This window comes from Taudactylus pleione, unplaced genomic scaffold (assembly GCF_031769625.1).
Source record: "Taudactylus pleione unplaced genomic scaffold, aTauple2 ptg001910c, whole genome shotgun sequence".
Taxonomy (NCBI): domain Eukaryota; kingdom Metazoa; phylum Chordata; class Amphibia; order Anura; family Myobatrachidae; genus Taudactylus; species Taudactylus pleione.
In genome coordinates, this window is record NW_028286307.1 from 176,906 (window position 1) to 202,722 (window position 25,817).

A 25,817-nucleotide genomic window follows, 5' to 3' on the forward strand; every position below is an offset into this window, starting at 1 on the left:
TTAGAGGATATTAAAGATAGCACTCACCACAGGGGAATGATTGTCACTATACTCATGGATGGTCTTAAAGAAAATCTAAAGACCCGGGTTCAGACCTCACAACCTGGGTGGAGGGGAGTCACAATAGATACCCTCATAGAATCTGCCATAGAACATGATAAAAACATCCCAAAGAAGAGAGAGACCCAGAGCGAAAAACTAATGGCTGTCAGTATCCAAGCTCTGGAAGGAATGAAGGTAACATCACAGCCAGCAGACACACCTGCACCCACACACACCTACACCTGAACAGTTACACGTCCTCACCAATCCCACACCACTGCACGCACAGCCTTATCCCACTTATCGCGCACTACCACAAGTCCCATACTACCCACAAACTCCATACCCCCCACAAAATCCTTTCCTTCAATATCCTTACCCATACCCACCACCTTTCCCTCTTGCTCAAATCCCACAACAATATTTTCATCCACCCCACTCAAAAACATGTTTTAACTGCAACCAAGTGGGACACATAAGCAAGTACTGCAAAGTAAAGAACACCACACATGAACACAGGTTTCCCATGGGTTCATAGGCAACCCCAGTATCTTCTCCGAGGCCTTATATGACTGTTTACAATCTTTTCAATCTGCCAATGGATCTGTTCTAATGTAAAATGTGGATGATTTATTGTTGTATTTAGGTCATGTTTAAATGATATTAAACTGTTGTGCTTTATCTCCCACCCACAGGACACAAGGTTGCTAAGGATAAACGGCAGCCATGCCAGGCTAAGGTCAAATACTTGGAATACTGTCCAACCCAGGGGTCCAGGCATTATTTAGAGCAGTAGCTATTAATAACAAGATTTAATTGCAGGAACCTGTATGCAGATACTATATCCCTAGAATTATTAAAAGTGATAGGGGGACTCATTTTACAGGTGACGTTTCCCAGAACACGTGTAAGGTGATGGTAATAACACCAAGATCATTCCAGATTATCATTTCTTTAATTGTCCCCCCTTTGAGATACTGTTTAAACAGGCAGCCTCATGTGAAAAAAAAATGATAATGATTAAGAGGTTATTGTACAGGGTCTGACTAAGATGACACAGTACAGATTCCAGTGCATGCACAGGGAAGTGTATAGGCAGTATGGGGCATTCGTAGACAGAGATCAGGAGGTAACAGAGGGGTGCCAAATCCGGCGCACGCAGAGGTAGCATGCTATGCGAGTGTTGCAGGTGAAAGCGGCTATACTCAGACATACAGCTGCTTAAATGGGAGGCCGTACACCAATGGAAAAATTACCCTGACAAAGGGCTGGTGCAAGTTTCAAGGTGAGACCGATGGTGTGTCTAAAGATGCACCAGCCAGTAATGCAGCATTGTACGATACTGCGAGTGGGCGTCTCAGTCCTTACGTCTGCATCAGTGTCCACCTCTGAATCAGGCCATAATCTTATCATCACTGAAATAAAGTGCTATTTTTTCTGGCACTAATTAAGAAATTATTAGCACATAAGTCCTTGGAGTAATTCAAAATTAACTCCTTGTGTTAAGTGACACTTTCAAACTGGTGGTGAAATGACGAGTGACAGACAGATGTTGTCAATGGTCCTAGTCATTACTCACATTGGGGCATATCCAATTGCAACCGTAATTTTGAAAAACACAGCAGCGATGGGTTTTACCTGCAGCCATAAGGTTTTTCCTATCCATTAGGGTGCGTGATTTTTATCAAATTCTATTTCAACACCTCCAAACCAAATCTTATTTCTAAAATCTTTATTTTTCGGAAATATTGTCAGGACGTGCCTCTAAGACACTCCCCCATGACTAATTGTGGAAAGTTTCCAATTAGCTTAATTAGTCCAACAATTCCATGTAATTACTGTTTGTCAAAACTAAAAATGGCTTAAAAATAAATTACCCAAAAATCATCATTTTTTATATATATATATATATATATATATATATATACATACATACATATATACAATCGAATCCTGCACTCACATCAAGAATAATTCGTCGGTGGGTTGCTATCCAAGATCAAATTTTAAACTGATCCAATTAATATCCACACAATATCCAGTCTCCAAGAAGTCATTCAATATGTAATCCAAAAATGACACAATTTATTCAGCATAATTTGTCCAAACGATTGCCATATAAATAATTTGTCGACGTTTCGGTTCGAATATGAACCTTTTTCAAGACCGGCAACAAATTGCAAAAATGCACCATGTGTGCATATTTCATATTACATCTAAAAATGAAACAACAAAGATATAATCAATATAAATTGAAAACTCAAATTACCAATAGAAAAATAGAAAATACAAGACACAGTGACACAGTCTATCAGGCTCCATACAAAATCTGCACAAAAGACCAACCACATTAACACATACACGACTGGACAAGAAGATTATGTGTATATATATGTACACATATTAGCATTCCAAAAGAAAAAGCTAGGAGTATCACAGAACTCCAAATGCTGCAACGCAAAACCCAATCAGGGCTATGTTACACAATTGTCCCAGCGAGTGTGCATCATGGATACCTATACAGTTGAATATCAATGAAGTGTGCACAATCACATAAAGAAATATATATTATATCACAAACATAAGTGCTAACGATGACATTGCCACACAATCATTGATAGCCTAGAAACATTAAATAGTCAACCTTAGATACAACATCCAACTAAACAGCGAGCATATGACAAAAAGACGTGCGCTTACCAGGTTCAAATGAACACCACACTCCGCTATCTCCACTCATGGGCAACGTGGGACTCCGGTACACTAACACACACACACGTGTGTGTCCCCAACTGCTTGCAATCCCCCGGGTTGCCCAACTACGCATCCCGGCAGAAGTGGTCACAGACCAACCCCTGGTCACATGTTCCCTGTCAGGCCTGAAGTTCCCTACACTAGAGTCTGTCACCATCAGTCTGGGTGCGTTCCATAGGTTGCCATGTATACATGGTAAACGATCGGGGCATAGCGCACTCTATACTGACTAAAGTAACTCAAAGTTAATCTGCATATCTACTCACAGGGAGGGACACGGTTAACCATTCATTCTTTGGATAAAAACGAACATTTAATAGACTTAATCGCTATAGTACATTAATGTAGAGGAAGACAGATTATTGGAGCCTGAATAGACACAGTGTTAGATTCCATCCATGCTGTCAATACCAAGAAGAGATAAATGGAAACTCTACACATACGTCTACAATGGAAAAATATTAAAGCCTGAGTAAACACATTGGTATATTCCATCCTATAGTAACAATATCACAAAAACAGAGAGAAAAAAATATAAACACCACACACATCTCCTATGTGCAAAAAGAAAAAATGAAAAAAATAAAAAAAATGAAAAAAAATACAAGATCAACAATAAGAAAATCAACAATAAAAAAATATATAAAAATATATACAAAAATTAAAAATACACACTAATAGAACTTAAACAATAAACAGATACAAATAAATTAAATATATACATGTGGGTACATGCATGCCTTGATGTACACATGCATCCTCACATGTACAAATAAATATTTCAACATAAATCAAGTATAGATGTGCACAGATGTAACCGTGGTAGTAAGATAATATATTAATTCAACGTAAAATATAGAGTATATTTTAAACTAATGCAATCTACCACTGTGTCAAGACAAAAGTCCAAGGGAGGACTGAAACGTCGACTACTTATGATGGCTTTCTGTTAATAAAATCCTTTTTCTACAACTACAAGTCTGGTGAGTGCGCTCAATATGTTTCTATGCTTTTGGAGCTACTATGCCCGTTCGAGTCTGTGACCCCAGCAATGGTGATACAAAAACGTGAATGTGGACCTTTTTGCTTATATATATATATATATATATATATATATATACACAAGAAATAACTGTCACTCCCAGTCCAAATACTCAGAGCAAAAACAGTACAGTAAAGCACTGTTTTTTCTCTGAGTATTTGGACTGGGAATGCCACTTATCTCTTGTATATATATGTGGAGGGATACCACACCCCAAGGTGAGCACCCCAGCAAGCATTTGGAAGGCTCTGCAACAAAGTGAGTGCCGGTATTTTTTTATGTTTTATATAAATTTGTGTTTTCATTTGAATCTAACCTAAAATGTTTTTTTAGAATTTTTTACATATTAATTTTTTTATTGACCTAAAATTACCCCGAAATCACTTTTTTTTAGAATTTTTATTTGTTTTATGCGTACAAAATTAAACAAGAAAATGTTTGACAAGAAAAAGTTTGTTTTTTATATTTTATTTTATTTTTGGGGGTGACAGACTGATTTTTTCTAATTTTTGCATGGGTATGTTTTCATAAAAATATTTGCACCCGATTTTTTAAAATTGAATACCGCAGGAATTGGGAGTGCACATACCCTAGGTGAAAAAATGGGCACGACATTAGTTTTCTCTGTCGCAAAAATTGCACTCTCAAATCGATATTACAAATTCAGTGATCAAGTATGAACATTTTAAGGCACTTACAAACCAGACAACATTCCAGGGCTGTAGCTGTGTTACAATGTTGGAGTAGCTATCTCCACTCTTCTGAAATCAGCATTTCTTTGCCATTTTTAATTTAAAACCCCCATCCACCTCTGATTACTCACTGTAGTGATCTGTACCTTCCATTTCTTCACATAAACTTTTACAGAAGAAAGTGGAGAAGGTGGCTTCTGGAGAGTGAATACTGAAGACTCAGAAAACATCTCCAGTGTTAAACTGTATGAGGGAACTCAACCTTCTCCATCTAATGAGATTGAAATTATATTTGCACTGCCCTGTATATACTATTCATTGATCTGGAAAGCTATCTCAGCAGGGCAGGCGTGGAGGAAGAGTAGAACTATAGATCACAGTACACAATGGGATCAGAGATCTTGGGCCAGAGTGCATGGGAAAGTTGGAATTGGAATTGTAAAATAAAATATAAAGCCTCTCTCTTAGGAGAGGCAGGAAATTCAGCATGAAAGTTCACACAGCAGTGGTTCAAGTAAAGACTGAACTTAAATTAAGTATCATTACTAGAATTAAGATATTAGATGGAGGCAAGTGAGATTAGAGTGGTGATGGGACAGTTGACAGTTGGTGAATGATTATTGGACGTATCGGGGGTTGGCTAGTGAAACCCATGCTCTCGCAAGCACTTTGTGGCCCTCTTTTGGTCAGGGACTGTTTGTGGGCATCTCTGTACAAATCCCAGGCACATCTGCATGGTGGATTGGTGGTCCATAAGTACAATTAGTTCTCCATCTTTGGTATTAATATAGTTGTCATAACCCCTATTCCAGTTATCGTGATACATCACTGAAATGGTTTCCCAGCGCAGATACAGTCAGGTGCATAAATATTGGGACATTGACAGAATTTTCATATTTTGGCCTCTATTCACCACCACAATGGCTTTGAAATGAAACAAACAAGATGTGCTTTAACTGCAGACTTTCAGATTTAATTGAGGGTAATTACATCCAAATCAGGTGAACGGTGTAGGAATGACAACGGTTTCTATATGTGCCTCCCACTTTTTAAGGGGCCAAAAGTAATGGGACTATCAACTCAAAAGCTATTTCATGGACAGGTGTGGGCTATTCCCTTGTTATTTCATTATCAGTTAAGCAGGTAAAAGGTCTGGAGTTGATTCTAGGTGTGACATTTGCATTTGGAATCAGTTGCTGTCGACTCTCAATATGAGATCCAAAGAGCTGACACTATCAGTGAAGCAAGCCATCATTAGGCTGAAAAATTAAAACAAACCCATCAGAGAGATAGCAAAAACATTAGGTGTGGCCAAATCAACTGTTTGGAACATTCTTAAAAAGAAAGAACGCACCGGGAAATAATTCTTCTGTCATCCACCACAGTTGTTTTCCGTGGTCTTCCGGGTCTTTTGGTGTTGCTGAGCTCTCCGGTGCTAAGGGGTGTGCAGGTGCACAACCTATATGCATGCCAACAGTTAAAGACACATATATACACAGACACATATATACAGCTACACAAAAAGTTTCACAAACACACACACATATATAAATTTATATATTTTTTTTTACACCGACACTATTGTACAGACACATATATACAGCTGCACAGACATATCTGCACACACACACATTTATATATATCAGCCATAACCTTACAGGTGAATAACATTAATTATCTTGTTACAATGGTACCTGTCAATGGGTGGAGTATATTAGGCAACAAGTGAGCCGTCAGTTCTTGAAGTTGATGGGGTTTATTTACAAAGTGTCTGGTTGTAAATCCGGGTGTTTCTGATCATATTTATGACTATGCCCAATATTTAAAAGGGCAATGCTTTTAGTAGCCGTGTCTTGCTAGGAAAAGCATCACCCTTTTACATATCGGGCATAAAAATGATCAGAATAGACCCCGAACTTTGAAGTAGGAAAAATGGACAAGCGTTAGAATCTCAGTAACTTTGACAAGCGTCAAATTGTGATGTTTAGACGACTAGGTCAGAGCATTTCTAAAACGGCAGCTCTTCCAGTATGCAGTGCTTAGAACTTACCAGAAGTGGTCCAAGGAAGGACAGACAGTAAACCAGCAACATGGTCATATGCGCCAAGGCTTATTAATGCGCATGTGGGATGAAGGCTAGCCTGTCTGGTCCTATCACACAGAAAAGCTACTGTAGCACAAATTGAGCAGGGGACCAGAATCAGAAGCTGTGCTGGCTTTTTCACAGAACACATGAAATTGCCATTGAGGCCAAAAGCAGGGAAGAAATGAGGAGATAGTGTCGGTCCCAGCTAATAAGACCTGTGGCAGTCGTAGGCATCATCGAAAAAAGGAGTCTGTTTCAGAGAAATCCCTCATTTGTTTGATAGGCGGCCTCAACAGTGGCCTCCTTAGGTGACGACACCTGTGGTAGCTCTCTACAGCTGCCTAGTGGTAGCGCCACTGCTGCATCCAAGGATGCTAACAGCATCCATCTCTGAATCAGGACCAGAGTACACCCCTGCAACATGCCCGCAAAACTCCCATACAGGGGCCTGTGTGCAGCCTTATGGGCCCTCTCCTCTTCAGCAGAGCAGTAGACTGTGGCTTTGTGCCTGAGTCTACTGCACATGCGCAGGTCTCCGGGAACATGGCGTCCGTGACTTATTTCTGGGGACATCTTTACTGAATATGTGCAAATCACTGGGAAAATGTCCACAGCGTCATTTTCCTGGTGATTAAATTCTATAGAACTGGTCAACGTGGTACTCCTCTGGAGAGGTAAATATAATTTTTATATGAGTGCAAGATGTTCAGTGTGGGCCCCCCTGCACCCCGGGACCTGTGTGCAGCGCACACCCTGCATCCATTATAGATACGCCAATGCTCCCATAACATGCCTATCAGATGGAAGATCTTTGTGCATCTGCATAGCCACCTCCCAGTCACCGCCCAGGAACACCTATCATTTTCCAGAGTCTATGCATCTCAATTTATCCTGCATCTCTGTGCACACTGCACAGAGGGCCTGATTCAGACCCGCTCACGAGCGCAGGACGCTCACAAGCGGGTCGATTGTGCCCTACTGCGCATGCGCACGACGGAGGGAGCTCCATCGTGCGCATGCGTGAGACCCGGCGAGCGATGGGCTTCCCATGGGAACGCCTACCGTCTGAAGCCGGCCCCACTGACATCATTAGTGATGTCAGTGGGAGTGATTTTGGCTCTGATAGAACCAAAATCACTCCAGGGCTTGCGGCAGCGAGACCCTACTGCAGGGTCTCCGTAGCAAGCCCGATGGTTGCGATGGTCAAGACCATCGCGACCATCATCATGGACGCTCGCATATGCTGTGGGTGGTCACCCACAGCTATGCAAGCGGCCAGGAGGCCGCTCCAAGTTGAGGGAGGAGGGCCCTGATTGAGAGTGAGCGCTCTGGTCAGAGCGTTCAGCTCTGAATCAGGCCCAGAGACCAAGTGACGCATACGCGGTGCAACTTTAGGGATTTAGACGGATGCACAGTCGCAAAAAAACATCAGCATTGTACCCAACTCAGCCCCTACATGTGGTTATATAGCATCAAAAATATATCACTAAAAGCAGTAGACAATCAATTACTTCTAGCCAGTCACTAGGAATTCCCTTCCCTGTATTAAACCTTTGGCATTATACAATGACACAAGGCTAATAACAACATAACTGTATAAATCACTCTGAAATGTCCTTATTTATCAACAAATGTAATCATGCAGTATTATATTATATTGTATTTGTACAAGCCTTGGTAACATCTGACTTTGTCCTATTACCCATATTTGCCTACTTTTGAAAAGTAGTTTCAGGGAGATTACACACTATAGTAAAAAGTGCGGCGCTAGATGTCTGACACCACCCAAAAGGCGTGTCTAGATCCACCTATGGGCGTATCTGTTGCCAATTGGGTGTGTTCTGGACCAAATTAAATTACAATTACTTTATGTAAATACTTGGCATGTGATACCAAAATATTCTGTATTGCTGACATGGAGGCAAATTATGGCCCTCATTCAGAGCCATTGGCTATTTGCGGTCGTTCGTTTTCTAAAAAGGGGTGGCTATTCAAATGAACCGTTCGCACTTTGCGGACTGTTCACGCTTCTAAGTCTGAACGAGCGAGCAAAACATGCGAACGTAAATTTGAAAAATACGCCCCCTGGCCGCTCGCACCATACGTCATGTCCGCTATTTATTAGATTAATCGAGTACATCGACCAGCGTATGAACTGCTCGCTATTCTTGTGGTTGGTTTTTTCAACCACTATTTTGCGAGCAGTTCTGAGTTAAAAAAAAACAAGTGACGTGGTCAATGACGCTGCTGGATTAATTATGCACTCCCTTAAAACGCCCGTTTTGACCTTTAAGCACACCTGCGATCGGATTTCCACTCCCCGTTTTCAAGCACCTTCCCCTGTTACCACCCACATACGCCTCATTCTGTCACTCAAAATAGCAGGCATTCGCTATTTTGCGAACACATGAATTTTGACCGCACTGACTGGTTCGCGCACGCGTATAGCGATCCGTACGCATGCGCAGTTGGGCAAACATCGCTCGGAGCGAACGAGCTGCCGCTTATGAGTGGCTCTGAATTAGGCCCTATGTCAGTACATTCCCATAGACACGGGCATAAGAGGGCCTTGCAAAAGGAAATGTGGACAAAATAAGAATCTGTTCCCCCACAACGATTCTAATTAAAATTCTTCAATAGATGACCACACAAATATAATAACACATCTTACTATATGCTGACACCCTAGCCCCCCCACTGACATTAATATGTCTCTTCTCTGCCACACTGACATTACTAGATCTCCCCCTACCACATTAACATTATCAGATCCCCCACACACACATAAACATTCACATTAATAGATTCCACCACCCACAAACATGCACACACACACACACACATTCCCCTCACCTCACCTCTCCTGCAGCACTGACACTGACCACAACAGATATAAAGGAGATTTTTTGGGCTCAACCTCTGAATTGTGAAACACTCACACACAGCTCCTCGGGCTCAGACAGCTCAGCATCAGCTCCTCCTCCATGTGTCCTCCTCGGGCTCAGACAGCTCAGCATCAGCTCCTCCTCCATGTGTCCTCCTCGGGCTCAGACAGCTCAGCATCAGCTCCTCCTCCATGTGTCCTCCTCGGGCTCAGACAGCTCAGCATCAGCTCCTCATCCATGTGTCCTCCTCGGGCTCAGACAGCTCAGCATCAGCTCCTCCTCCATGTGTCCTCCTCGGGCTCAGACAGCTCAGCATCAGCTACTCCTCCATGTGTCCTCCTCGGGAATGGCTGGGCAGAGAATGCTGGGAGCATCAGTCTCTCCCAGTAGTCTGTGTGAACTTTGGCTGGTGAGTCAGCTGCTCTGTGCAGGGGTGGACCCAGGAGGGATCTCTCTGTAGTAAACGGACTCCCTGACCCTGCGTCTACATCTGGACTCGCGCATGCGCAGTCCGGACTTTCTGCAGCGCTGTGAGGAAAGCGGGGGATTACATCTAGTTTGCGGGGTAGCGGGAGCTCCCACCTCAATTCGGGAGGCTCCCGCGGAATTTGGGAGGGTAGGCAAGCATTCTATTACCTGATATATGTTTGTTTCTCTTTCAGCTCTCCTCAGTCTGTGGATGGATTTGACTAGTGGGATGATTAATATTCAGCTGATCCCTCAGTATCCAGTGATCCAGGAATCTGTCACCCTGAGTGTTACTGAGATCACTGGGAGTATTGTGTCTGTCACTTGGTATAAAGGACTAAACACCAGTGCTGGGGATCAAATCCTCACATATATTCCTGATGTTACTCCCTCACTAATTCCTGGGCCTCAGTACTTCCCTCGGGCCAGGCCTTTACCTAATGGCTCATTACTGATCTCAGATCTCCATATAACAGACAGCGGTGATTACACAGTGCAAATACAGACAGAGAAACCACAAGAACAAGCCTCTGTGACCCTGTCTATGGTGAGTAACGTGTAGTCACTGTGCCAGGCAGATGTGTGATGAATAATCAGAGCCGTAACTAGACTTTTTGGTGCCCTGTGCCAGAAAGAGCATTGGTGCCCCCCTCATTTTTCAAAGGGACAAAATGCACCCAAAAAAGGGCCATGGCTTCATGGGGAAGGGCAAGGGAAGAGATAGGAAAGGCCAGGAGATGCTGGGGATGAAATAAGAGGAAGCTATAAGCAAGAATGATAATAAACAGAAATTTGACAGGCCCAAACAGCGCCCCTTGACCTGTGGTGCCCTGTGCGATGGCACCGGCCACACTACGCTAGCTATGGCCCTGTGAATAATGATTGGTGCCTTCTCTGTGTGCGGCTGCTGGGTACAGTGGTAGCTCCAGCTCTGCATATGTATATATTACATCAGCCCTTACTACTAGGCTGGAAATCATAGAGTGGGACAAGCAGGCCCAGATTAACAATTCGGCAGATGGGACTACAGCCCCAGGCTTCCACATAAAACTAGGCCAATCATAATGACAGCATGATGATCAGTCACCCAGCTGGCCACATGGTCATCCATAAATCAGAAGTAATAAAATTGTGTTTGTATTTTCCTCACAAAATTATGCAATTTTTCTGCTTATATGTATTTAGGGAGACATTGGGGCTGATAGTGAAGGAATGTACACTCCTACATGTTACTGGCCACACCCACAAAGCACTGGCCACACCTCCTCCACTTTATGGGGTCTATTTACTAAGCTTTGGAGAGAGATAAAGTGGATGGAGATAAAGTACCAGCCAATCAGCTCCTAACTGCCATTTTTCAAACACAGCCTGTGACATGGCAGTTAGGAGCTGATTGCCTGGTACTTTATCTCCATCCAAGGCTTAGTAAATAGACCCCCTAAGACTCAACTGCCACTCTTTGACCATCTGAAAGGTTGGGATGCAATCTCGGTCTGACAATGATGGATCTTTCTCCTCATTGGTGAGAGACACTCTCGGCCTCATGCAGAATATTACTTACATCTGTTCTGATAGTGTAAAATATGCTTTCTGTATTGTAAATGCGCTCCAAAAAATACATACATATACAACTATATCACCTCTAAAGTCCGTATGACTGGAGAGGTGAAACAGGTTCAGGGGTAAATGCAGAAATATGACAGTGGGGATATTTATATTTATATATATATATATATATATATATATATAAACACACAAAGAAATGCCCTTAACCTGCGCTCAGCTTTATTAGTATATAATAAATGGATACAAAACTTCTAAAACAATCCCCCTGTTAGTAGGGGCTAGAACACAATATTTTATAGAGTAGTATAGAAGATGTGCCCCAAAGAAAACAAATAACGAATTGTTCACTTCAATTAAATATATAAAAAAAGTCCAATATAAAATAAGCTCGTAATCCAATTTGCAGTATTATAAATTCTTAGAAGAGATGGATCCTACGGCCGACTTGTGCACTTTATGTATACTAAAAACTTCAGTGTGGCTTTTCTCCCATACAATTGGATTTTCTTAATATGAAGAAAAACTCCTTATCTTCTTAAGGAGATAAATATCTAAAAATAAACCCTTGCACCAAGAATACACCCAAAGAAGGCCCAAAGGCCACCATTAATATAAAAATATTTATTATACATAAAATCTTTTTCAATCAACAGTATACAGCCAGATAGAATTCAGAGTTGTATTGATATAAAATAATATCACACCTCAATATGTATAACGCCCTTATATAGGGTAGATAGCACACACCCTTATATATACATAAATATATATATGGAGATGGAAAATTGCAGCACCAAAAGAGGTAGAAACTCATATGGTGCATACACACGATCAGATTTTTCCTTCAGATATGAACGATAACGATTTAAAAATCGTTCAGTCGTTCATATCTGAAGGAAAATCGTTCATATCTGACATGCCTGAACGATGGACGATCAACGATGCGCGTTCCCGTTTGTCAGATAACGATATCTGACATCTGATGGGTTTGCAGTCAGACTTGGACGATTCCATTCATTTTAATGCAGTCAAAAATCGTTCAATCGTTCAAATCGTTCAAATCATTCAAAACTTTATTCAAATCGTTCAAATCGTTCAGATCGTTTAATCGTTCAATCGTTCATCTGACAAATCTGACAAGTCTGACAAATCTGACCGTGTGTACGCTCCATTACACTGATTTATAAAAAATAATTGAATAATTGTATACACAAATTAGTGTATAGAGGCCCTGATTCAGAGCCGGATGCTCTGAAAGAGCACTCGCTCTGAATCAGGGCATTTTTTTTTTGTGCGGCCTCCTGGAAGCTCGCATAGCTGTGGGTGACCACCCACAGCTATAGCGAGCGGCCAGGATGATGGTCGCGATGGTCAAGACCATCGCGACCATCGGGCTTGCGATGAGACCGTTGTGGTAGGGTGTCGTGGCCGCAAGTCCCAGAGAGATTTCGGCTCTAACAGAGCCGGAATCTGTCCACTAACATCACTCATGATGTCAGTGGGGCCGCCCCCAAATGGCAGGCGTTCACATGGGAACGCCTCTGTTTGGGCAGCCACCCCCCGGTCCATCCACCAAAGGGGGCGAGCTGTCACTTAACACCGACAGCTCGCCCCCTTTGTTGCGAGACCCGGATCGACGGATTTCCCGTCGCTAGCCGGGTCTCGCGCATGCGGACAACGGAGCCGGCCACTATCGACCCGGTTGCGAGCGCTCAGTGCTTGCGACCGGATCTGAATCAGGCCCAGAGACCAATGGGAAAGAAAACCTGTATAGATGGTGAGCTACCTGTATACAGCACTCCCCAGCAATAAAGGTGTCGGCTCAATCAGAAGTGCAACACTGGAGATCTGTTGCTGACGGAAACATACAATAATTAAATCTGTATTTGAGCGCCCAATGTCTTATATATTTTATGTGTATACAAAAAGGAATATTCAATTCCATGTAATAAGGTAATTATTTCAAAGTGCAATATGTGCTAATGTGCAAAAAATGTGATAAAACTCTAATAATCTTTGGTATTTTGTGTATTCGAAAATTATAGTACATTCATACCATAGAGTGCATCATGCAAAAAAAGTAGTACATAATAGACTTTTCTTAATGCTTTTAAAGTGCACCATGTTTATGTATACATTAGTAAATGCAACAATATACCCTTAAGTATCTAAAACAATGATAAAAATAATTGTTTATATCAGTGCATTGTGCAAAAAAGGTGCATACTAGAATTTCACAGCACCTATCATTTTGTGCAGCAATACTATCACCTATTAATATATATAAATATGCAAAAAATGGATACACAATTACTTTGAGCTAAAAGAGCAATTTAATAAGACAATATCTAGACATAAGAGGTGGAGTAGACAATAAGTCAACATGCATTGGACATTTTTTTTAACCACTTGCCTGGCACGGTCGTATCAGATACGACCATACCAGACTGGGCTTTCCCTGACTTGGTCGTATCTGATCTGATACAACTAGTCAGAAATGCCCTGTGGGTGGCTGTTGGAGGAGAATGTTCCTGCAGCCACCAGCCCCAGAGGGACCTCCACGGTCCCTCTGCAACTACATTTTCTAATCGTTTCTGCTGATCACTGCTGGGCACAGGGATCAGCCAGCCTGGCGCCTGCTCCCCTCTACGCACACACCCGGTGCTGCTCCTGGCAGATGCCGGGTTAGTGAACTAAATGGAGCCTCTGCTCCTATGTAAGCCCCGTGCAGCCTCTGCCTGCTCCCTCCCAGCCACTCGCTCCCCTCTTCACTGATCAGCTCGGCGCTGCTCCTTGCAGATGCCAGGCTGTTGCTATGAAAGGAGCCTGTGCTCCTGTGGTAATGAATATATAGCCGCTGGCCCCCTGATTAGACCTGGCGCTGCTCCATGCAGACGCCGGGTTATAAGACTGAATGGAGCCTGTGCTCCTGTGTAACCCCAGCGTGGCTACTCGCAGATGCCGGGGTAATGAACACATACACAGCTGCTGCCCCCCCCTGGTTTAGACCTGGCGCTGCTCCTCACAGACGCCGGGTTATTAGAATGAATGAAGCCTGTGCTCCTGTGTAACCATGATGCTGCACTGCCGGGGAAATTCAGTGACTGGAAACTCTGGGCCTGATTCAGACCCTGATTCAGACCCCTACCATCTGGGGCCGGCCCCACTGACATCACAAGTGATGTCAGTGGGAGTGCTCTCGGCTCTGATAGAGCCAAAAGCACTCCAGGGCTTACGGCAACGAGACCCTACCACAAGGGTCTCATCGCAAGCCGATGGTCGCAATGGTCTTGACCATCGCGACCATCTATTTGGCCACTCGCATAAGCTGTGGGTGGTCACCCACAGCTATGCGAGCAGCCAGGAGGCCGCTCTAAAAAAGAGAAGGACGGCCATTGGCAGGTTACAGTGATTTATCCCCGATCCATCCCTTCTCCCCTGCTTACAGAATATTTGGTGCTCTTGAAGTGTGCTGCTCATTCCTGACTGACACAGATCATATGCTGGCCCCTGAAGTGTGTACTGCTCATCCTTGACCCACACAGATCATACTGTATGATGGCCCCTGAAGTATGCCCAATTCATACCTACACACACTTCTCCTCCTTCTTCTCTTCCAAACAACAGGGGTGGGCAATCCTAAGGATTGTTCACTCCTACCTCTCCATATCTTCCCAGCAACAGGGGTGGACAAACCTATGAGGATTATTCACCTCATGATATTGGTGACATAGGGCCTGATTCAGACCCACTCGCAAGCGGCTGTCCGCTCACAAGTGGGTCGATGTTGTGCACTGTGCATGCGCACGACGGCGGGAGCTCCGTCGTGCGCATGCGCCAGACGCGACGAGCGAAGGAAAGTCCTTCGCTCGTTGTGTCTGATCAAACGGGGCGTGCTGTCGATGTTGTTTGACAGCACGCCCCCTTTGGTGGGCGTGCCGGGGGCGTGCCTCCTGACGGGGGCGTTCCCAAGGGAACGCCTACCGTCAGAAGCCGGCCCACTGACATCACTAGTGATGTCAGTGGGAGTGATTTTGGCTCTAATAGAGCCAAAATCACTCCGGGCCTTGCGGTTGAAAACCTCAACCGCAGGCTCCGGCTCGCAGTTTCGATGGTCGCGATGGTCACGACCATTGCGGCCATCAAACTGCACACTCGTATAGGCTGTGGGTGATGACCCACAGCTATACGAGCGTCCAGGAGGACGCTCCATAATTATGGAGGGCGGCCCTCATTCAGAGCGTGCGCTCTGCTCAGAGCGTACGGCTCTGAATGAGGGCCATATTGTTGAGAGTCCTGTGATAGTGTAGCTGAGGAGAGAGAGAGATAGACATCAGTGATTGAGATAAGGATACAATTGTTAGATATTACAGTGACTGACACAATTATAAAAAAGTTATAAAAACTGTGATCATCAAAGTACGGTGAAAACCATTATCCATGTATCATCTACAATAAGAGTGCAGCGATGTCCACCAGTGATACAGATTCTGGAAGTGACATGTATTCCAGTGATGAAGAATAACTACTTTTGGATGCCACTCACGAAGAGCAAGATCAAGAGGAGGGGCGCCAATTTTGCGCTCTAGACGCGCAAAACTGTGCTCCAGCGCCACCACAATTTCCCTTCATGGGTGAACACCAAGTGACAATAGAAAGTGGAATTCTGGGATATTTCAAATTGTTTTTTGACCTACACTTGGTCGAATTGATTACTGTGGAAACAAATCGGTATGCTGAACGGTGCAACACCACGCCAGTTTTCAAGAAGCAATGATTGGGTCCCAACAAGGGCTGCAGAAATACTGGTATTCTTATCTCTGCTAGTGCTGCAAGGCTTGATACAAAAACCTCTGCTGGAGTGGTACTGGTCTAAGAGGAATGCCCTGGCGACACCATTTTTTGCATCAATAATGTCCCACAGATGGTTTATCTTACTGAAAAAATTCCTACATTTTGTAGATAATCAGGCTGAAGAAAAAGCCCATCCCAACCCCAAACACCAGAAAATATGGCTTGTTTAGTCCTACTTGTCCAAGAGGTTTTCTGAACTACTGACCCCAGAACGAGACTGTCAGGACTTTAACTATTTCAGTACATAAAGACAACACTTGCCGAAAGTTCCACTGTGGTCGTTGGAGGATCTATCCTTGTTACTGGCGCTCATCACATCCAGTGTACAGAGTGTTAAAGTGATCATCTGTTTCTTAGGTGTCGTCAGGTTGTTGGATTCCTTGATTGCTTATTATTCCAAACCTGATTCTATTTGGGTCACATGTTCTGAACTTCCTATGGATCACAGACCTCTAGTATAAACCCCTGTTACTAACTATGCCTCATATGCCTCAACTATGTCTGTGCAACGTTACTTTCAGGTCTTCCTTAAACTCTGCCAGATCCCCGCTGTGCCTGGTGTATGCTGTGGACCTCGCTACATTCCTGCTCGTGTTCCGGTTCAAGTTCTGATACATGTTATCAGCTGCACTACAGAGCTCAGCATTGCCATTGTTTTTCCGTTGTTATCCTGCTCTATTATTGCTATTCCATTCTACGCTACACTATTTGGTTTACTTGTTATTATTGACTCATACGGACACTGGGGTTACTTCTTCTACAGTTGTCAACTGCACTGTTACAGTCTATCCTACCAGGACCGCATTATGCCTCAGGGCTCAACCCCACTCCGGACCTTCATTACCCCGCAGGGCTCAACCCTGCTCCGGACCTTCATCCTGCCGCAGGGCTCAACCCTGCTCCAGGCCTTCATCACATCGCAGGACTCAACCATGTTCCGGACCCTCATCACATCTCAGGGCTCAACCCTGTTCCGGACCCTCGTCACATCTCAGGGCTCAACCCAGTTCTGGACCCTCATCACGTCTCAGGGCTCAACCGCATTCCGGACCCTCATCACGTCTCAGGGCTCAACCCTGTTCCGGATCCTCATTACATCTCAGGGCTTAACCTCATTCCGGATCTTGTTACATCTCAGGGATCAACATTGTTCCGGACCTCCGTCACGCTACAGGGCTCAACCCTGTTATTGACCTCCATTCTATCCTGAGGCCCTAGCCTTGTGTTGAACTCGGGGTTCCACCCCACACCAGTTCAATGTGTACTTTGAACTTTGTTTCTCACAGGGGCATTCCCCTGCACCTGTTAGTGCATGTCATGAACTTTGTGTTATTGAGATTTAATGTGGAACTTTGCCATATAGCTTTTGTTCTTGAATTCTTGTTCTTCTATTTACTTTTTTTTCGTGTCAGTGATATTTCATGAAAAAGTCATTCCTAAAACCACCTCAGTTTATATTTTCTAGTAAGAATGACTCTTCCCAGGAGCCTCAAGTGTCTATAGCTGTGACAGAGACATCTCCATTGCTGAAAGTCTACTGCTGTACAAAGGCAGACTGGGGTGGAAGCAGTATATTCCAAGTTAAATATCCAGATTTGGAATAAAAATGTACATGCTGTGTGAAGCAAAATCAGGATACATTTGGCACCAGCATTATATATACAGGCAAAGGGACTATAGTGGACACATAACAAGAGATATGGTAAGAACTTACCTTTGTTATCTCTGTTTCTACGAAGTCCATAGGGTCCACAGGGTTGACCTTGGGGTATAGGTTGGGAACCAAATCCGGGCACCACGCAGTTAAAGCTTTTAGCTCCCAGGATGCACTTGGGTCCACTCTCCCTATAACCCCACCCCCAGCCAGAGGCACCTCAGTTTGTAAGTAGCCAAAGGCCGGAGGAGGAGAAAAAAAGAGAGAAAACTGAAACACTCGATAACCATACTCACAGAAATGGGAGACGGAAAACCGGTGACCAGTCACACAGCCCATTTGAAGCCAGGTGCGTCAGGGCGGGCGCCCTGTGGACCCTATGGACTTCGTAGAAACAGAGATAACAAAGGTAAGTTCTTACCATATCTCTTGTTTTCTACTTCAGGGTCCATAGGGGGTCCACAGGGTTGACCTTGGGGATGTCCCAAAGCAGTTCAACCAAGGGAGGGGACGCTCCTGTGCTGAGAGGAGAATCCGCCGCCAAAAAGGAAGCATCCTGAGAGGCAAAGGAAAACAATGCCTAGAACCTTAAAAAGGTGTAGACAGAAGACCAGGTGGCCACCTAGCAAGGCAAACCAGCCAAGGCGCCACCGCGAGCCACCCACGAGGGTTACATGGCCTGAGAAAAAAACAAGCAGCAACAACAGAAAGGCCTACCCATGGGTAGGCCCCTGAAGAAGACATACGAGGCCGTCCAGCCAACATATGGCCATAGGCCGGCCATCCTTTCCTGTTAAAACCAGAAATCTCAGACCACCAATAAGGAGTCCGATTTCCGTCAGGAACTTGAATGGATCACATAAATCCACAGAGGCCGGACCACAGTCAATGAGGCCACACCAGCCGAGAGGACTGGGGACTGAATGGCCGCACCATAAGTTCCAGAATAATATGGAACCTGAAAATCACTAAGAAGAAACACAGGGTGAGAGCAACTCACACCCTAACAAGATGCCCTCCAGAAGAGGGAGCCACATGAGAACGCTCCCAATTCCGACACTCACCTGGTTGATATAAACTCCCTGATAGAAAGAGAGAAAGCCAAAGCAATAGACCATGTAATGGCTATTACAACCAGCGGTTCCATTAACTTTCCCCGGAGTTAACGAAGAACCACTCCTAACTCCCAAGGAGACCCTAGGGAGGACAAATGGAGGCATAATCCAGAAAACACTCCAAAGGATGAACTGGATATCAGAGCAGAGCAATTCCATAACCTAATCATACTGACAGTGTAGAGATCTGCACTGTCAGGAAGGCCAGGCCGAGGGAGAAACCCAAGCCAGCCGGAAGGAATGCCAGAATATCTGGAAATCCTGGACACCAGAGGATCGTATTGATAGGTATAATACCATAAGAATTATGGCTGCCACAGATTGTGGTAGGTCCCAGCAAAAGCTGATCCATGTGCTCCAATCATTCCAACGATGACAAAGCCATGGAAGCCGTAAGACCACTATAGGGACGTAGTCAAAGACAAATGACCCAGGTCCAAGGCAAACCCCAGGACCCTGAGACAACAGGTCTGGGTAGCGAAGCATCAGGAATGGAGTATTGATGGAGAGACTCCGAAAAACCAAGTACCCCTGACATCTGGGGCAATCAGGAGCCACCAGCAGGAAAGCATCTCTGTCTCTATTGAAACACTTCCCTCGAGGAAGAATGGAGACTGGAGAACACAGGTACGCAAATTGGAAGAACCCCTTCACCGACAAAGAGTCACTGAAGGTTGCTTCAGAATCCCCAGAGTTGGACTGTAACACCATAGTGTGATAGAGTCAGAAGGCCATGAGTGTCACCTCAGGAGGGCCCCCCCCCCTGCTCACCAGGAGATGAAACCTCTCTTGGGGAAGAGACTAGTCCCCGGGATGCACGTCGTAACGGCTGAGGACTCCCGCTTCCCAATGGAGAGCACCCGAAATGAACACTGTCGAGATGGTCGGGAGGAGACCCTCAGACAATGCCCGAATGTATGACATACCTGACATTGCCACCCAACGAACAGTATTGCTAAAAAGGAAGCCACTGTTCTGACCCTGTCGGACTGAACTTTTTCAGGTTCACCTGGAAACAAGGGCTATGCCAGAGTGAAGCCCAAGACAGGCTAAAGTTCCAACAAGTTAATTGACAGGGTGGAATCGACAGACATCCAATTGCACTGAAATGGATGCGAACTAGACACTGTCCTTAGCAAAGAATACCCTGGACGAGATGGCCATAGTCACCCGAAAAGGGACCGACTTGCCTCCGGGGAGAGCATCATCGTTTGAACAGTGATCCGACAGAAAAAACTCGTTCCATCTGGAGATAAGCCAATTATGGAAAGGCCTGGAATGGAACTGAGCCCATTCCACCCTTCCAAAGGCAGACACTGAATAGTGGACCATGCATCCCAGAGTGTAAAGACATATGGCGACTGCGCAGACATCCATGTACTCCTAATGGAAGAGTGGAGATGCCGTCTTAAGCCAGAAGAATTCTCAGATTTTGAGAATCCAGTAGGGCTCCTAGGTGAAGAATACCCAGAGAGGGATGCAGGGAGGACTTTTTTCCCCTTGATTAAACGTCTGCACCCTGAAGAACCCACAGTCAACCAGACCCGGCTGTAAAGTACCCCGGTGATCCTGCTAAGAGCAGGAGGCCATCCAGGTACAAGAGCATTGGGATATACTGAACAGAAGAACTGTCAGAAAATCCAAAACGCTGGTAAACCCCTGTGGGGCTGAGATCAGTCCCAACAGGCAGAGCCCGAAAAATCGTAAGTGCTGTGATACAGCAAACCTCAGTCCATGCTGAGGTAAGGTCTCTGTAAGTACCCGTAGGCACGCGTCCTGTATATCCAGTGATACCATAAAGTCCCCGGGTTCCAAACATAGTATGATGGAGCATAGGGATTGCTTCCTGAACCCAGGTAGCTTTAGGAACTGGTTCGGGGAATTGAGACAGAGAATAGGCCAAAGAGGACCATTCAGCCACCGCACCAGAAAGAAAGCAGAACAACCAGTCCCTCGCTGAGAAAGTGGGGATGGCCCAATTAGCTCCGCTTACCGCAACAACTGTATAGCTTTCTGGATTTGTAAGGCCCTGTTCCGAATAAGGGCCTGCGTACCATCACATGGAAATAGGCCGCCTGAGCAAAGAGAGGGCGTACCCTCCTACCCACGTAGCCGCGGCAACTAGACACTAGTACCGGGCAAACTGAGAAATCGCCATCTCCCAGTGGTAGGCCTCTCTCGTCAGGCTGACGATATATCCGTTGGTTCAGAAGCAGGATCGGCTGGCAGTCCAGGCTTGCTCGGAACTGGATATGTCGGCCCTTGTAAAGGCCGACAGTCTATGAAGAAACAGACCTTTAGGCTGACCCAGAGGACAAAAAGACTTAATAGTCTGAGGCCCGGTAGTGAGCATAGCTGACGGCGGGAAATTTGTACTGCCACTGTCAAGGTCAGATATACCCTATAGATGGTATCTGCACCTCTGCATTCCCAGAGCGCAGCCATAGGGTATTACGGAGGATACCGTCGCAGCCGGAACTCTGAAAGTTTGGAGCTGGTATCCAATATAGGCATGTCCACCTATGACAACTGCATATATTACGTGAGCGACCAAATACACTTGAACCCCAGACGTGTTGGAGGGGAAAAACATTACAAATGCATCAGCTCAGTATGCAATAGTATTAACCAACCATGCTATCGCCATGGTAGGATGGGTAACAACCCCTGAAAGCGAGTATACTGATTTCAGGCAGAGTTACCACCTACGGATCAGAAGTATCCGACCACGCAGGAATGGGATGCGTAGTAACGTCTGTAATCCGACGAGTAACACGCCCATCCACCCCAGGAGGGGCTCATGATGACCCTCAGGGAATTTGGGACAGGAGACCAAACACTGTTGTAATACCTCATATCTGGCAACAGCCAGAGTCCCGCCCTGCGATCCACCCGCTAGTCAGCAACAGGGACCCAGAAGGCACGTAATACTGAGGGTGTATGATACAGGTGCAGGTCAACATTCACTCTAACCAGAATGGACCTGCTACCAGCCCTAAAACAGGGATAAAAATACTTGAGATAGGCTTCCCCCCCGTGTAAGAGGGAAAGAGCCCAAAACAGTATCCAGTTCACGGTAGAGCCAAGTGGGAAGTAAGCACAGGGCGTCCACCACGCCAATTTGCGTTTCATAGAAAAACGACTTCCACCCAGGGTGGCTGTTGTGGTAATCCCTGCAAGGGGCATGACAGACTATTGTGGCACCAGGGGGAATTCATATACTCGAAAAAACCCCTGTAGGGAGCGGTAGTCTGTGTCACAGGGGAAGAGTGCAAGAAACTGCGAGATACCCTGAGATGAAAAGGGCAGTATGGTGAAGTAACCCCAAGTGAGGTACAACAATGGGGCCCGCCCGGCGATCCGCAATTAAGAGGATCCCGAGAAAACAAACCGCCCAAGGGGGTCGTGAAAGGGACCGGCACCCGATGACGCCACATACAGAACCCTTTAAGAGTTAAATCCTCCGCACTAACACCTGCAGCACATGGCTTGCAGGATAGTAAAAATGGGTGCAGTATAACGCTCTATCTCCTGGTCAGACATATCTGACCAACCCTCTTGGCGGAAATATTAAGCAGCGCTATACTGGTCCTGACTGATGCCAAAAATTAGCTGCAGGGACCCATTTTCAGCATATGCAACACACAGTTCCACTCAAAATATGGCAACGTGCAGCACGCAACAGTATGTGACAAACCTCACAAATATTAACAAGTATATAAATGTGAGGTCTCAGAACCACCCCAAGTACAGTTGTATTAGGGCAGATAAGGAAAGGGATAGATATACACTGACAGGTGAGAGAATAAAGTACAGTCAGCACTAGCATAAGTCACATACCATGCAGATATACACATATATACATAAACATGTCATATAATATACTGCACTATTACACTGCATGCAACTTACCCAGATTCAGTGTCTGGGAAGGCTACAGCGCTGTGTACACTGACCTGATGGTGAGGTACGCAGGGGGACTGGACTCACTGCCATCTCCAGAGATTTCTGCTGCACCACAGAGAAAATGGCCGCTGGAGACCTCAGAAGAAGCGTGGCCCGCGGAGGAAGCAGCTCAGCGACGCCAGACTATGGATACTGAAAGGCGCGCTGAGCTGAGGGGAGGAGCCGCTGTAACAGGGAAGGCTGTCTCCCCTGGCCGGCTATTAACCCCCGGGACGCCGGCTCCCTGCACCGAACACTAAGTCCCTGGTGGTCTAGTGGACACACGGGGTATGGGGGGCCCGCTGCCACTGCCGGCGCCTCCGGTCTGTCCCCAGAGACCGGAGGCACAGGACTGCATTTCAAATGCGCGGATCACCGCAAGCGGTGACCCGCGCCTTACCTGCTCCCCGTGGATCCGGCAGCAGTCCTGGGTGCCCGCAGAGTCCGGCTAGTACAGACTCTGGGGTCCCGCTGAGATCCCCAGATCTGTACTGGCGTCTCAGCACCAGCGGGGTGACGGAGCGGCAGCTTAGACGTCCTATGGACAGTCTGACACTGCCGCTCTGAAGAATCCAAAGGAAAAATAAAAAACTCTGTCCTTCAGAAAAAATAAAGCTTAGGGGCTGCTAATCAGCTCCCCACTGCACTAAACGGTGACCCGATTCCGGCCGGGCACCAACTTAAACTGAGGTGCCTCTGGCTGGGGGTGGGGTTATAGGGAGAGTGGACCCAAGTGCATCCTGGGAGCTAAAAGCTTTAACTGCGTGGTGCCCGGATTTGGTTCCCAACCTATACCCCAAGGTCAACCCTGTGGACCCCCTATGGACCCTGAAGTAGAAAATACCAAGGTTTACCATTATCTGTGCAAATAGTAATGAGTCTATTGAAACCCTTACTCAATAAGGGATATTGCTTCACAACAGACAATTTTTATACATCCCCTCTATTGGCCGATATATTGCTGACCTATCGGACTGACCTGAAAAGATGCCCCTGAAGCACTGAAGAAGAAAAAACTGCAAAAGGGAGATATTGTAGGCTTTCAACGGGGAAAAGTGTGTGTGATGAGGTGGAGAGATAAAAAAAAGATGTCTGTATCATATCTACAGTCCACAACATAGAACTTGTAGAAATTGAAAAATCCTACACAACCAAAATCAAACCACAGGCTGTTATTGATTATAATTTGACAATAGGTGGGGTAGACCGTGCAGACCAGCACATTACTAATTATCCCATAAGCCGTAAAAGGGGTAAGAAATTTTATATCAAAATATTTACCCACCTATTAGACCAAGCAATTTGGAATGTTTACATCCTGTTTAAAAAAAATGGAGGTGGTAAAACCCACCTATAATTTAGACTGGAGCTAATAGAGAATCACCACACAGCAGAGACCTGCACAACAAAACGTGGCCGGCCACCACCTAGCCCAAACCGCTTACAGCTAACAGAGAGGCACTTCCCAGAGTATGTCCCTACTACAGAAAAAGACAATGCAGCCAGAAAATGTGCTGTTTGCTGCTCTAAGAGAGATGAAAGTGGCAAAAAAAATATGCAAAGAGACACGATTCTACTGCATAGAGTGCGACGTTGGACTTTGTGCTGTGCCTTGTTTCAAAGACTTTCATACTGAAAAAAATGTCTAAATGTTCCATTACACTGAAAACTACTGTTACATGAGTTTTATATAAGTCTTAAATAGTTTAAAAGTGTTTAAAGTTCAAGTTCATGAATTTGAAAAAAAATAGCTATTTTATGGTATACAGTGTACTATGGGCCTGATTCAGAGCCACTCGTAAGCGGCAGCTCGTTCGCTCTGAGCGATGTTTGCCCAACTGCGCATGCGTATGGATCGTTATACGCATGCGTGAACCAGTCAGTGCGGCCGAAATTCATGTGCTCGCAAAATAGCGAATGCCTGCTAATTTGAGTGACAGAAAGAGGCGTATGTGGGTGGTAACAGGGGAAGGTGCTTGAAAACGGGGAGTGGAGATCCGATCGCAGGCGTGCTTAAAGGTCAAAACGGGCATTTTAGGGGTGTGCATATTTAAAACAGCAGCGTCATTGACCACGTCACTGGGTTTTTTTTAAGCCAGAACTGCTCGCAAAATTGTGGTAGCAAAAACCAACCACAAGAATAGCGAGCAGTTCATACCCTGTTCGATGTACTCGATTAATCTAATAAATAGCGGACAGGACGTAGGATGCGAGCGGCCAGGGGGCGTAGTTTCCCAAAAAACGACCGCAAGTTTTGTACGCTCGTTCAGACCTAGAGGCGTGAACAGACCGCAAACAGCGAACGGTTTATTTGAATAGCCACCCCTATTTTCTGGACGAGCGAGCGCTAATTGCGTCCGGCTCTGAATCAGGCCCTATGTTTCAAAATAGAAAAAAAAAACAGAAAAAAAAAGATTTTCTTTCATAAAATTGTGTTGAATAAGTTTTAACTAGATGTTCTTGACCTAATTCAATCATAAAAAACCCGACAATTTCGGAGCTGTTTTTGGGAAAAGAATTTGCCCGTTAAGTGGTTAAAAAAATAAATTAATTAATAATATACTGTACATAACACATCACATGAAGTATATAAAAATGGCTTATCAGGTAAAACAATGGTAAGTTCATGAAAGGTGAGAGAAGTCTCCAACGCGTTTTATCCGGGTAACAGACTTCTTGAAGAAGGAAGCACAGGTACATACAGAAAATAATCA

At 45.1% G+C, this 25,817-nt stretch overlaps 1 protein-coding gene across 1 annotated transcript in view; it reads left to right on the forward strand.

Annotated features, from left to right (window-relative positions):
- The window catches only part of LOC148436205 (uncharacterized), a gene marked incomplete at its 5' end in the record, with an annotated part of 417,606 nt that overhangs the window by 79,137 nt on the left and 312,652 nt on the right, over nt 1-25,817 (forward strand). The window contains one exon of the mRNA XM_088465211.1: nt 10,164-10,513. Coding sequence (XP_088321337.1) covers nt 10,164-10,513 — 350 coding nt within the window. The remainder of the gene's footprint in view (nt 1-10,163; nt 10,514-25,817) is intronic.